A 15,371-nucleotide genomic window follows, 5' to 3' on the forward strand; every position below is an offset into this window, starting at 1 on the left:
ATTTCTCCTCCCATCACCATGAGGGTACAAAGATGCTCCCCAGCCTTGGGTGACTCCTGCACCCCAGGCACCCTGCTGCTCCAGGTCCTGGCACTTTTCGTCAACATATGGCTGTGGGAGGAGCCTGGCCTCATCTGCTGGGAGGAGGGGAGACAAAGAGGGCCTTGTTTGGTGGAATAAAGAAGTGGGAGGAGAGTTCTCTTGACCCTTGGGGGCTTCTTTCCTGGCACCAATCCTCAGAAACTTACTGTGAAAGAGAAGTTTGTCTTGGTGCTTTAGGGTCCTGTCAGAAGCTTAGAAATAATTAGGCAGAAGCCCCCTCCCCCAGGCTCCAGCACCAACCTTAACCTCCTGCCCTGATACCCACACTGACCCAGGCACTGTGGACATTCATAAATGGAGCCATTGAGGAATCAGGAGAAATCCAGGCAACTTTGAAAAATGTGCCTATTCTCCGAGTCCTATGTATCTCCCCACTTCCCACCCCCATTACAGACAATTAGTCAAGGACTTTGGTCACTGCGGCCGGACTGTCTGCATAGCCCCGAATGGCGGGCTCACAGTTCTCTGTTTCCAAGGAGGTGGTCACATGCGGTCAGCAAAGAGGTGCTGTAGGCACCTGACTCAGTGGCTCCTCCTTGAGAGGGGGAAAGAGTTGGACCCTAGATTCACCCTTGGTTCCCATCCTGCCTCTTCTACTTACTGCCTGAGTGGCCTTCACAAGTGATTCAACCTTTCTGAAACTTGTTTCGTTGCTAGTCACCTAACTCTGTTATTAGGTGTATAAATGCTTAGGATTTGATGAACTGACCCCTTTATAATACCGGAATGACCTCTTTATCCCTGGTAATATTTTTGCTATGAAACCTAATTTGATATTAATATAGTCCCTCAAGCTTTCTTTTTTTAAAAATTTATTTTACTTTATTTATTTTTGGCTGTGTTGGGTCTTAGTTGCTGTGTGCGGGCTTTCTCTAGTTGTGGTGAGCAGGGGCTACTCTTCGTTGCGGTGCACGGGCTTCTCATTGTGGTGGCTTCTCTTGTTGTGGAGCACGGGCTCTAAGTGCGTGGGCTTCAGTAGTTGTGGCACATGGTCTCAGTAGTTGTGGCTCATGGGCTCTAGAGAGCAGGATCAGTAGTTGTGGCGCACGGGTTTAGTTGCTCTGCGGCATGTGGGATCTTCCTGGACCAGAGCTCAAACCTGTGTTCCCTGCATTGGCAGGCAGATTCTCAACCACTGTGCCACCAGGGAAGCCCTTAAGCTTTCTTTTGATTAGTGTTAGCTAAGTATATTTTTCCATCCTTTTACTTTTAAACTATGTGTGAATTTATATTTAAGGTGAGTTATTGGCGGGACTGCCTGCCACCTTCTTATAAAGAACCCTGTGATTTCATTGGGCACACCCAGACAATCCATGGAAATGTCCACATCTCGAGATCCTTAACTTTTTTTTTTTTCCTGCCACACCTAGTGGCATGCAGGATCTTATTTCCCCAATCAGGGATTGAACCCATGCCCCCTGCAGTGGAAGCGCAGAGTCCTAACCACTGGACGGCCAAGGAAGTCCCACGATATCCTTAACCACATTCACAAAGTCCCTTTTTCATATAAGGCAACATTCACAGGTTCTGGGGATTGGGATGTGCATATCTTGGGGGGCATTACCCAGTCTACTCTAGGCAAGAAAAGGAGGCACAAATGGCCCCCAAACATATAAAAAGTAGATCAACATCATTAATATTCAGAAAAATGCAACTTAAAATCAAAAGGTCATGATCACAGAAAACTGTTAGGCATTGCCTTATAGGATTGGGTGTATTCTACCTAACATTAGTCTACATTCTGGTAATTCCTCAAAGATGAAAACTCTAAAGAAAATCTTGCATGGGTGCAGATATAGAAATGTATGAGAAATGTGTATAACAATATTGATGAAATAGCAAATCTGAGAAACAACCCAAATATCATCAATATTAGAACATATAAATCATTGTGGTTTATTTAAACAATGAAGAACTACACAGCAGTGAAAGTTAATGGACTTCAACTGCATGTATGAGCATTACTTACATTCATACTCATGTTAACATGTATGAGTCTAAAAATATATAATACAGAGGCAAAAGGGAAATCAAAGAACTGTATAATTCTACCACATATATAAAAAGTAAAAACAGGCAACATTAAAAACAGATTTTAAACAAAGTAGGTATGTGTTAAAAGTATAAAAAGATAAAGGTATGATAAATATATATTTTAGGAAGATGGATACGCTGGAGGGTTGGGAGAAGGAGATTTTTTTAAAGGGGCAAACACATCATCAAAAACTCTACAAATAACAAATGCTGGAGAGGGTGTGGAGAAAAGGTAACCCTCCTGCACTGTTGGTGGGACTGTAAATTGGTGCAGCCACTATGGAAAACAGTATTGAGATTTCTCAGGAAACTAAAAGTAGAACTACCATATGACCTATCAATTCCACTCCTAGGTATATAGTAAAAAAAAAAAAAAAGAAAAAATGAAAACACTAATTCGAAAAGATACATGCACCCCAGTGTTCATAGCAGTATTATTTACAATAGCCAAGATATGGAAGCAACCTAAGTGTCCATTAACAGATGAATGGACAAAGAAAATGTGATACACACACACACACACACTATGGAATACTACTCAGCCATAAAAAGAATAAGATTTTGCCATCTGTAACAACATGGATGGACCTGGAGGGTATTATTCTAAGTGAAATAACTCAGACAGAGAAAGACAAATACTGTATGATATCACTTACATGTGGAATCTAAAAAATACAACAAACTAATGAATCTAACAAAAAAGAAACAGATTCACAGATATAGAGAAAAAACTAGTGGTTACCAGTGGGGAGAGGGAAGGGGCGGAGGGGCAAGAGAGGGGTAGGGGATTGAGAGGCACAAACTACTACATATAAAATAAATAATCTACAAGAATATATCTTACAACACAGGAAATATAGTCAATATTTTATAGTAACTATAAATGGAATATAACCTTTAAAAATTGTGAATCACTATGTTGTATAATATTGTACATCAACTATACCTCAATAAAAAAAAAAAAGAAGGAAAAAAAGAGAGCTTACCCCTAGACAGTTCCCTAGTAGAAGAAATACTAAAGGTTGTACCTCAAGAAGAAAATTTAGTGCACCTATGTTCATAGCCCATTATTCACAATAGCCAAGAGGTGGAAACACCCCAACTGTCCATCAATGGATGAATGGATAAGCAAAATGTGGCACATACATACACACAATGGAATATCATCTAACCTTAAAAAGGAATGAAGTTCTGGGCTTCCCTGGTGGCGCAGTGGTTGAGAATCTGCCTGCTAATGCTAGGGGACACGGGTTCGAGCCCTAGTCTGGGAGGATCCCACATGCCGCGGAGCAACTAGGCCCGAGAGCCACAACTACTGAGCATGTGCGTCCGGAGCCTGTGCTCTGCAACAAGAGAGGCCGCGATAGTGAGAGGCCCGCGCACCGCGATGAAGAGTGGCCCCCGCTCGCCACAACTAGAGAAAGCCCTCGCACAGAAACGAAGACCCAACACAGCAAAAATAAATAAATTTTTTAAAAAAGGAATGAAGTTCTGATAGATGTTACATGAATGAACCTTGAAGAGATCACGCTAAGGAAAATAAGTCAGTCACAATGTTCTATGATTCCACTGATATGAGAGGTTTGAAGTAGTCAAATTCATAGAAACAGAAAATAGAACGATGGTTGCCAGGGGCTGAGGGCAGGTAGAAATGGGTACAAAGTTTCAGTTTTGCAAGATGAAAGAGTTCTGGAAATCCACTGAACAACAACAATGTGAATATATTTAACACTACTAAAATGAACACAGAAATGGTTAAGACCATGGTCACCAAGAAAAAAAAAAGGAGAGAGAAAGAAGCAGAAAAAGATTTAATCCGGAGGAAGGCATAAAATTGAAGAAACAACACTGAGCAAAGAAACTGGTAAACATGTTGGTAAATCTAAATAAGAATTGAATTAAATATTGTCTGCAATGCAGGGAATGCATTAGAGGTGGACAAGTCTAGAAACAGCGACACTAGGGTGACATTTTGGTAATTCAGTCTTTTTTTTTTTTTTTGTAAATTTCCTTCCTTCTTTATTTTTGGCTGCATTCAGTCTTCATTGCTGCGAGCCGGGGCTACTCTTCATTGCAATGTGTGGGCTTCTCATTGCGGTGGCTTCTCCTGTTGTGGAGCAAGGGCTCTAGAGCGCGGGCTCAGTTGTTGTGGCACATGGGCTTAGTTGCTCCTTGGCATGTGGGATCTTCCCAGAACCAGGGCTCGAACTCATGTCCCCTGCGTTGGCAGGCAGATTCTTAACCACTGTGCCACCAGGGAAGTCCCGGTAACTCAGTCTTGAACTAAGGCACCTTCTTAATTCATGGGACAGAAATCTGTACAACCAGTGGAATGTTAAGACGTGTTCAACGAAGGAGAAGTTGTCAGTGATGACACTTAAGTTTTTGCTTGGAATCCAGGGTTGGTGGCATAGCTAGTCATTAAGATGGAGAAAATGCCAGCAGAGGATTTTTATTTTCTTGAAGGTATGAAATTATAGTGGATTTACCATCAAAAGGTCTTTAAAGGCTGGTAATTTGAAATACGATGAGGCTAGGAGTACAGTAGTGTTTAGGGGTTTGCTATCTGCAGCCAGATTGCTTTTTCAGATCCCATCTCCTTTACTCACTAGCTGGTCAACCTTTTACAAGTTACTTAACGTCTCCATTCTTCATTTCTCTCCTCTGTAAGAGGGCAGTAACAGTATTTACTTCATAAAGTTGTTACGAAGTGTGAATTAATAACCATTTAGCACTTAGAATATCCATCATTTATTAAGCAACTAAATAGATGTTGGTGTAACAAGGTATTGGAAATTTGGATGGGGATTTCAAGATGGAATATTTTAGAAAATAGAACACATATGACATTCTAAAGTGATTTGTTAGTCTAAAATGCAATATTTCAAAGGAAAACCAAATAAATAAGTTATGTCGCTCGAACTCTACACCCACGTCTAAGTTGTATAAAATGGCAGAGCTGTTGGAAATTAGAGGGAGAGAGGATTAACTCTGGAGGGAAGCTGCCTTGGAAAGAGATGTGCTAGTAGTTCTTCCAAGGGAAGGCGGTGAGGGTGCTGCCTCCTGTATCTCATGCCTAGTGAGAGGGGCTCCAGTGTGTTGATTCCCGAATGATAAATCAAAAAGGCAGGAGAGAAAAAAAAAAAAAAAAAAAGGCAGGAGATAAGATATCCAGCAGATGAACGGAAGGAGATGTGGCTGTGTCGGAAACGGCCTGTATGCCCAGAGTTTCTTGGCCCTAAGGATGCATCCATATTTCCTGTGTACCAGATGTGAACAGGAAAGAGCCAGTGAGAGATTTCTACGTCTAGCTGAATAGTATCCCCTGGAGGAGTGAACAGGCTTCAAAGGTAAAAAATCATCCATTTGGCAAACTGTCAAAAAGATCAAATCACTTAAAAGATGAAGACTATTGAGGTGGACTTGAACTTCTCTACAACAATGTTAAATGCTAGAAAATAGTGGAATGATGCTCCAGATCTCCACAGGGCCAGTATCTGGGACTCAGGTGTTGCAATCTTCCCAGGGCCTGGTGGAGAGGGGCTGGGCTCCCTGAGTTGCAGAGAGCCCGTTTCTCCCAGCCAAGAAGAGAGGATGTCCAGAGGTAAATGTGTGGAATTCTATCTGTTGTTGCCTGCAAGTCCCTATATTGAAAACATGCCGAAGCCTTTGCCCCCCTTTCAGATGATCTGAGAATCCCCATTTCAGTTCACTTAGAAGACAGAGCCCTCACCCTCGACAATAGAGGGTTATTCTCCAGAGCCCATTCTTTAGCAGCTGGGCTGCCTGCCCCTCTGGCTGCAATTCTTTGACCCTGCGCTAAGGCTGCCAGGAAAGACAAGGGGCGGGGGGAAGGAGTGGGTGGAGGCTTGGAGGCAGGGCCTGGGGGAGAGCTGGGACCCTGCGGGCTCCAGCCTGAGGGCTCTTACCTCTGCCTCTTTCCCCCCCGCTGTTGGTGCTTCTGCTTGAAGCTGCCAGGTGAGTGCCAGGGCAGAGCAAAGCTGGGCTGGCACAGGGCCTGGGGTAGTGGTGGTGGGGACTGCCTGGGGCTCTGGGCTGTGCATCTGTAACTCTAATGCGCACGCCCACGGCCTGGGGATTATTATTAAAATTCAGACTGACTTGCTAAGCCTGGGATGTGGCCTGAGGTTCTGCACCCCTGGTGATGACAGGGCTGCTGCACCATGGACCGCACTTTAGTAAAAGATCTAGAATGTTTTCTAGGCCAGGTGGGGTGAGCTGGAAGCAGGGAGCTGCTCTAGTGCTGGCCTCAGTGGACCTCCTTCCTTCACGCCTTAACTCTCTGAGGTGGATTCTGCCGCCACAGTATCCTGAAATTTTTCTCCCAAAGAACAAGAGATGCTTAGAAAAATTCTTAACAAAATTGCTATGAAATTTTTAAAAATCTGTTTACGTATTCGAAAATCCCCTCAAACTCTGGGTTTTCCTCCTTCTCCCAACTCTTGAGCTCATAGGAACTGCTTCTAAAATCTTGACAGGGCTCAGATCCCGCCAGCCCCCTCCAGAATAAATTGATTTGCAAACTCTTTCTCCCCTTGGAGAAACAGTGGTCCCTTGAATTTTCTCAACAATGCTGAGCCCTCAGCTCCCTAGGTCTCGAAGTTTGGCCTGGGGTCTCTGGCCCCCTGTGGGCAAAGCTGCAGATGTGTTTGTGGGAGGAGGACGCGGGTCTCAGAGAATGAGAGGGGTGGGCTGGGGACGGCTGGAACAGATGAGGAGACCACTGGGTCCCAGGAAAGCAGGGGAGGAGGGAGGACGGACAGCTGTGTTTGAGCTTCGGTTTATAGGAAACTCCCTTTGGTCTGCAGACTTGGGGAGATGGAGCAGGATATTTATTGTCTGCACCCTCCAGGAGGCCCTGGAATGTGTGTTGAATAAGCATTGTTTTGGTTATAACAGCCGTGGGGCAAAGGGCAGGAAGGGTGCTCCAAACCAAGCGATCTCAAGCAAGCCCTCTTCTCCTGCTTTTTCTGTTCTCTCCCTTCCAAATCCCCAAAGCTCCGAGGTGAGCCCTGGAGACCTCAGTTCGGTTCTGAGACCCTCTCAGAGGACATCTGGGTGTCTGGCTACAGGTCTGGGGTGGGCACGGGAAAGAAGAACCAGAGAGAGGGCTTCAGGAAGCTACTCAAACTCCCGACACTTGGAATATGCCAGGGCTGCTCTGTGTTAAATTCCAGGTCTGCTGGGGATGTGCTGGCAACATGTGTAGACAGTGCTGGGCCCGCACTTGGAAATGAGACGAGGCGGAGAGCTTGACTTGAGAATTTACCAAGTTAACGTTTAGTCTGGTGACTCGCCAGGAGGGCCAGGGCAGAAACCCCCAGAGCCCAGGGCTCTCCCCCAACCCCAAGTGCTGGGACCCTTTGAACTTATGAGGTGGGAGAGGCTGCAGGCATCCTCACAGGAGGATGTACAACCAGCCTGGAAATGGGCTGATTATCATGCCCTACAAAAGCCCTCTGAGATGCTCTGGTGCAGACATCTTGCTTTACAGAGCTGGCGACTGAAGCCAAGAGTGGAGAGGTGAAGGACCAGTGCTTCCCTAAAGCAGTGGTTCTCAACCAGGGGTGATTTTGACCCCAGGGGACACTTAGCAGTACCTGGAGACAGTTCTGGGTGGGAGGGGAGAAGTATGCTACTGGCATCTAGTGGATAGAGGCCAGGAATGCTGCTAAACATCTTACAAAGCATGGGACCCCACCCCTGCTACCCCTCAACAAGAATCATCAGTCCCCAAGCATCAACAGTGCCAAGGTTGAGAAACCCAGGACCGGCCTTGAAACTTGCTGTGGAGCTCAGTTTTCACCAAACAAAACTGAAACATTTATGGAGAAACCACTTCTTTCCTAGACACTTCACGAAGTGCTTTCTCACCAATACGTAAGCTAGTGACTTTGTTTTACTGTTGTCTTGATTTCCAAATTAGAAACAGATTTTGCTCCTTATCTATTTATCTTTTTTTTTTTTTTTTTTTCTGTCTCCGGGCCTCTCACTGCTGCGGCCTCTCCCGCTGCGGAGCACAGGCTCCGGACGCTCAGGCCCAGGGGCCACGGCCCACAAGCCCAGCTGCTCTGCAGCACGCGGGATCCTCCCGGACCAGGGCACGAACCCGCGTCCCCTGCATCGGCAGGCGGACCCTCAACCACTGCGCCACCAGGGAAGCCCTATCTTTTATTATCTTCAATTATTCATCTTCTTCCTTTGAATTCTGGGAGAATTATCCAATGTGCTTTCTGGCATCCTGATCTAATTTCCCCCAGAATCTGTCCCATTGCCTTCAAAGATCAAGCTGATGATGTTTCTTCTACTCTATTTATAGTGGGTGTACACATGTAAAGATCCATTGACTCTCATTTTTGAGGAGTCTTAGGGATGAGAAGGGATAAATCTTTATCTTCAATATGCCATCTTTAATCATGGGACCAATTCTGCATCTTTCTAGAGACTGGAAATAAATTTCTTCTAAAATTTTTAACCCAATTTTATAGAAAAGAATTTTCAGCAGCCTGACGTACTTCTAAGTTTTCACAGTCTATGAAGGAAGAAGAAAGACAGGGACTGAGGGGCAGGCAGAGGTTCAGACTCTGATTCTTAGTGGCTCAAATATGGTTTCTCACAGTTGGTGGATGGTGACATAATTCTCTGGTCAACTGAGGCCCTTAGAACTGTCCCTTGGAAGCATCTCAATCCGTCTCTTTTGATTGCACAAAAGTGACCATTCTGCCGAAGTTTCGGCATGTGGTCCATTTTATCTATAGTTTATAACACTAATACTCATTTAAGATTGCTTTGTGCATCTCTCTGGGTATTATAATTGGGAAGCCGACGTGAGATAAATTAGGCTTGTCTCACTTGCTGCCATGTTAACTTAGAAATTCAAGTTATTATTATTCGACTTAACAGGAAGAAACCTAAGCAAGTTCAAGGTCAGAGCAGAAACAAGGATGGTCTGAATTACAGAAAAGGTAATTAGGGGGTCAAATTCTTGAGGAAGCTGGAAGGAGTGCCCCAGGGACACAGAGTTGAAAGGGAGGGCAGCCTTGCACAAGTGGAAAGACACTTCTTTCTCTGAGATGCTACAGCAGGACATGACTGTGAAGATATGAGAAGAAGGAGCTTCAGGGTTTCACACTAACGAGTCTATTTTCTCTGGAATAAGAGCTTTGTATGGTCTTCTGAGAGTGAGGGGAACCAGGTATGTAAGAGTTTGGGCTGAAGGGGTAGGGTTAGGAAGAGAAGCTTGCCGTTGAGGAGGGCTGCTGAGGAGGACAGAGAAGATGGCAAACTGGGCTTGTAGCATGATGGCATTTTGTCCAGAGAACAGAAGAATTTCTGAAGCCTGTCCTCGACCATGGTCACCTCTCACCACGAGGGAGATGTAAATCCAAGGAGCAATGACAAAGCAGAGTTGAATTTTGAATTTTGATCCAGTCACCTCTGGCTTTGGCCCAAACACCATTATGTTTAACCAGTAGATTCTGCTGGGTTTTCTTCAAAGTATTCTCCTTTCCTAAGCTGGTTAGGTCTGAAGAACATCAGACTAGAGCAAGCCTTGATATTCACTCTGTTCACTGGATCCCCACCGAGCCCCTTAACCTAACCTCACCTCAGTCTCACCACTGTGATGGGGGCCAGACTGACACACCTGTGAGCAACTGGGGGCCTGAAGCCAGAGAAGGCAATGCACACCCCTCCCAGGGGCAGCACTGATTTCGTTCAGGTGACACTGACAGTAGCACCAGACCTAGCAACCATCACCTAGGGAAGCAATGGTCTTCAGAGGACTCGGGTCTCTGACTATTTAGCCTTTGGGAAGCAGGAGTGGGAGGGAGGGAAAGAGAGAGACAAAGACTGACCTTGGCCTCCCCTCAGGCCGAGAGTTCCTCTCCCCTCCAGCAGTACAGGAGCGGGGACAGAAGAGAAAGCCACACCCACACTCACTCACTATTAATATTCTACATAGATAATTCAGTTAACTATAAAGAGGTGCCCTCAGGTCGTGGTATTTGATCAGCCAGGTCCTAGGAGAGGAGCAAGGAAGCCTGCCTTAGTCACCGTTGGAGTGGGAGTGAAGAGCTGGCCTGGCACTTCTCCCACTGGACAGTGAGCATTACACCTACACTCACCACTGTCCTCTGCTCCCTAACAGCATGTGCGGCAGGTTCCTGAGGCGGCTGGTGGTGGAGGAGAGCCAGCACTCCACCCCCGTGGGGCGCCTCCTGCTTCCCGTGCTCCTGGGGTTCCGCTTCGTGCTGCTGGCCGCCAGTGGGATGGGGGTCTACGGCGACGAGCAGAGCGAGTTCGTGTGTCACACGCAGCAGCTGGGCTGCAAGGCTGCCTGCTACGATGCCTTCCACCCTCTCTCCCCGCTGCGCTTCTGGGCCTTCCAGGTCACCCTGGTGGCTGTACCCAGTGCCCTCTACATGGGTTTCACTCTGTATCATGTGATCTGGCACTGGGAGGAATCTGAAAAGGTGAAGAAGGAAGAGGAGACCCTGATCCGCCAAGGGGAGAAAAGCAGAGATGCCTTGGGGCCTGGAAGCCCCAGGGTGCTCTGGGCCTATGTGGCACAGCTGGGGGTGCGACTGGCCCTTGAAGGGGCAGCTTTGGGGGGGCAGTACCATCTGTACGGGTTCAAGATGCCCAGCTCCTTTGCGTGTCGTCGAGAGCCTTGCCTTGGTAGTATAAGCTGTAATCTGTCTCGCCCCTCTGAGAAGACCATCTTCCTGAAGACCATGTTTGGGGTCACTGGGCTCTGTCTCTTGTTCACGCTTTTGGAGCTTGTGCTCCTGGGCCTGGGGAGATGGTGGAAGATCTGGAAGCACAAATCTCCCTCTTCTAACCACTTCCCAACTTCAGAGAGCGCCCAAAGACACAAGGAACCGACTGATAACTTCCCAGTGGTGGAAACAAAAGAACGGTTTGCAGAAGCAGGTGAGAGGGGCACTGATGTCCCTCTTTCTACCTGTCCCTGATGTATGGGTCCTGATGATCCCCCACGGCAAGCCCCTCACCCTCCGGGAAGTACAACTCCCACAAGTTACAAAGTAGAAAACCAGGTTCTACGCAGAGGTGTCCTAACCACTCATCCCACCCCATCGCCCAGCTGCATCCCCATCAACTGGATGGTTCCTTCCAATGAACCAGGACCCAAGTGCTCAGTTGATTGTACCTCCTGCCCTTCCATTTAGGTCTCTTCCCACTTAGGAAAAGGCTCAGCTTCTGCTTGATCCTCTACTTTGCAGAATTATGAAGACACCTGGCTCACCTCTGAAGGAAACCCTCTGACTGCATCTTTGTCCGAACATCCAGTGAGTGGGGTGTCTATCTCCATGGTAAATTAAAGGCTGTTGAAGCATATCCAAGAGCCTTGGGGGGCCACGGTGTCTGAAGCTTTTCCTTGGAGATCTCCTGCTTGTGCCTCCTCACCAGAATTCCCTGGTGTCAGCATCACAATTTTCATGGGCTTGGTTCCAGAGTCAGCCAGCAGAAACCTCCATAAAACCGTGCCTCTCTGTCCTGCACAATAAATATTGACCACTGTTGCTGGCATTCCTGTTGCTGAGGACAATCCTCTTTCCTGTCTCAATGAGTCTACTCCTCTTTCCTGCTGTCCACATCTCTGCTCCCCCAACCTTTAAAATCTTGTAACCTATAAATGCACCCAGCCCTGCAATATATGTCATATTCAGAAACTCTGGCTTTCCAAGCATATGTAACTAACCCAGGGTCCTTTAATATATAGATTCAATGTATTCAAACACTCAGCCACACTCTTCTGGAAGATTCCTGTGAATTCAGAGGCTTACATACCCTGGACCACTGACAGATCTGATTTCTGCTCAGTCCTCATTCTCTGCCTTGTACGTTGCAGCTGCTCCATTGTTTCATATGGGGGGGAGGGGCCAAGTCGTTACTTTTTAAACTCATACTTCTCGGTATCACACAGAAAAGACCGCAGAGTTTTATTGCTGATTCAGGGCTAACAGTAAGGGACATTTATATCACAGTGTGATTCAGCAGATGATCTAATGCTGGATATCAGGCTTCTCTTTTCTTGTGTCTCTCAGTCATTTCTGTCCAAAAGCATCCCAGCCTCCCACCTTTTCTGCAGAAACACTTCCCTTCTCAGTTCTTCCTTGCCCTCAAATTCTCAACAAAGAGCAGTTTCCAGGTTTGGTTGTCTCCTCTGAATCTCAGATGATCCCCAATTAAATTAGGAAGGCTCATTCCTAAGGAAAGATACTTGATTCCCCAAAGACACTTTGGCAACAACTAGCAAAGTAACAGTTTTCTTTCTGCTACAGTGTTTCATAAAGAATCCCGTATCTAGCATAGCCAGAGCCCAGCCAAGTGACCAAGGACAGAAAAAAAGCAAATGTCATCATTCTGAATTCCTCCTTGATGGTGTCCCTTTTAAAATAGCTTTATTTTTTAATTAATTTATTTTAAATAAATTTATTTAGTTATAGCTGCGTTGGGTCTTTGTTGCTGTGCGCAGGCTTTCTTTAGTTACTGCGAGCGGGGTCTACTCTTTGCTGTGGTGCGCAGGCTTCTCATTGCGGTGGCTTCTCTTGTTGCGGAGGATGGGCTCTAGGCACGCGGGCTTCAGTAGTTGTGGCGCACGGGCTTAGTTGCTCCATGGCATGTGAGATCTTCCCAGACCAGGGCTCGAACCCGTGTTCCCTGCATTGGCAGGAGGATTCTTAACCACTGCCCCACCAGGGAAGTCCCTAAAATAGCTTTATTGACGTATGGTTCACACACCCTATAATTCACCCATTAGAAGTATATAATTCAATGGCTTTTAATAAATTTATTTATTTATGGCTGTGCTGGGTCTTTGTTGCTGTGTGTGGACTTTCTAGTTGTGGCGAGCAGGGGGTACTCTTCGTTGTGTGCGGACTTCTCATTGCAGTGTCTCTTGTTGTGGAGCACGGGCTCTAGGCGCGCGGGCTTCAGTAGTTGTGGCATGCGGGCTCTAGAGCGCAGGCTCTGTAGTTGTGGCACACAGGCTTAGTTGCTCCATGGCATGTGGGATCTTCCTGGGCCAGGGCTCGAACCCGTGTCCCCTCCACTGGCAGGCGGATTCTTAACCACTGCGCCACCTGGGAAGCCCTGAATGGCTTTTAGTATAGTCAGAGTTGTGTATCCATTGACACAATTTTAGAAAATTTTCAACAATTCAAAAAGAAATCCTATAGTGCTTAGCTGTTACCCACAAATACCCACGCCCCCAAACATAAGCAACCACTAATCTACTTTCTGTCTCTACAGATTTTCCTAGGCTGGGCTTTTCATACAAATGGAATCATACAGTATGTGGTCTTTTGTGACTGGCTTCTTTCACTCAGCATCATGTTATCAAGGTTCATCCATGTTGTAGCATGTATCAGTACCTCATTCCTTTTATGATTATTATTTCATTGTATGGCTATACCACATTTTATTTACTCATCTTTCAGCTGGACATTTGGATTGTTTCCACTTTTGGGCTATTCTGAGTAATGGTGCTATGAACATTCATGTACTAGTTTCTGTTTATGTTTTCAGTTCTCTTGGGTAAATACCTAGGAGTGAAATTGCTGGGGCATATGGTAACACTTTAAATTTTTGAGGAACTGCCAACCTTTTTCCCACAGCAGCTGTACTATTTACTATTTCACATTCCCAGCAGCAATGTACAAATGGATTCCAATTTAATCTGCATCCTTGCCAACACTTGGTATTTTGTTTTTATTTTTCTGTTTGTTTGATTTTTAAATTCTAGCCATCCTAGTGGGTGAAGTGATATTTCATTGTGGTTTTGATTTGCATTTCCCTAATGACTAATGATGTTGAGCATCTTTTCATGAGCTTATTGGCCATTTGTAGAGCTCCTCTGGGGAAATATCTACTCAAATCTTTGTCCATTTTAAAATTGGGCTGTTTGTATTTTTATTGTTGAATTCTTCATATATTCTGGATACTAGATCCTTATCAGACTTAAGGATCTGATATTCCAAATATTTTCTCCCATTCAGTGGGTGGTCTTTCACTTTATTGAGTGTCCTTTGATGCACAAAAGGTTTTAATTTTGATGAAATCCAGTTTATCATTTTTTTCTTTTGTTGCTTATGATTTTGGTGTTATAGTTAAGAAACCATTGCCTAATCCATGACTATGAAGATTAGACCTATGTTTCCTTCTAAAAATTTTATAGTTTTAGCTTTACATTTAGGTCTTTGATTTTGAATTAATTTTTGTATATGGTATGAGATAAGGGTCCAACTTCATTCTTTTGCATGGAGATATCCAGTTGTCCCAGCACCATTTGTTGAAAGGCCTATTTTCCCTACATATAATGGTTTTGGCACCACTGTTGAAAATCAACTGCTTGTAGATGTATGGCATTGTTTTTGTACTCTCAATTCGATTCCATTGATCTACGTGTCTATCCTTATAGCAGTACCATGTTTTGATTACTGCAGCTTTGTAATAACGTTTGAAATTGGGAAGTGTGAGTACCCCTAGTTTGTTCTTCTTTTTCAAGATTGTTTGGCCAGTTGGGATCCCCTGGAATTCCATATGAATAAAATTGTAAATCAGGGAGCCTCAATATTTTCAGTAAAGAAGGATGTTCATTTCAGGAGTATGGCAGGATTGAAGACACAAAGACATTAAGGAGATATAGTTCAATACAAAGGCAGACATACAGATACAAAGACACACACCACAGATACTCATGGCAAACATCAGTAACTGATAAGAGCACCTCATTCTTTTTTTTATTTTTTTATTTTTTTTTTTAAGAGCACCTCATTCTGCTTGGTCCATATTTAAGACTCAAGATTCCTTCTCTCTCTCTCTTTTTTTTTTTTTCTCTTTTGGCCGCACCGTGTGGCTTGCGAGACGTGGGATCTTAGTTCCCCCAACCAGGGACCAGGGATTGAACCCGGGTCCCCTGCAGTAGTAGCACGGAGTCCTAACCACTGGACTGCCAGGGAATGCCCTCAGATTCCTTCTCAAGATAGTATTCCAATTTACAAGGAAAACGCAGCTATCTGTTGTAAACATTTGAAGACATCCCGTGGAACTTTCACCAAAACCCCAAAATAGTGATCTCAGGAACCCCCTTTCCAAATCATTTAATCATACATTCAGTGACCACTTACAGAGCATATTACAGGAAAGGTGGTATCTGATTTTGGGACACAGGAAGAATTAAAAATTTC

At 45.2% G+C, this 15,371-nt stretch overlaps 1 protein-coding gene across 2 annotated transcripts in view; it reads left to right on the forward strand.

Annotated features, from left to right (window-relative positions):
- GJC3 (gap junction protein gamma 3) overlaps window positions 1-11,770 on the forward strand; it is a 41,593-nt gene extending 29,823 nt beyond the window's left edge. Inside the window, exons 1-2 of one of the 2 annotated variants that reach the window (XM_032604770.1) lie at window positions 6,027-6,114; window positions 10,307-11,770. In XM_032604770.1, the coding sequence (XP_032460661.1) occupies window positions 10,308-11,132 (825 nt within the window). In that variant the 5' untranslated portion in view covers window positions 6,027-6,114; window position 10,307 and the 3' untranslated portion in view covers window positions 11,133-11,770. Of the gene's footprint in view, window positions 1-6,026; window positions 6,115-10,306 lie in introns of those variants that run through there. The other variant, XM_032604769.1, reaches the window with a different exon arrangement.
- Window positions 11,771-15,371: the final 3,601 nt, after the last annotated feature.

Source organism: Phocoena sinus, chromosome 15, assembly GCF_008692025.1.
Source record: "Phocoena sinus isolate mPhoSin1 chromosome 15, mPhoSin1.pri, whole genome shotgun sequence".
NCBI classification, from domain to species: Eukaryota; Metazoa; Chordata; class Mammalia; order Artiodactyla; family Phocoenidae; genus Phocoena; species Phocoena sinus.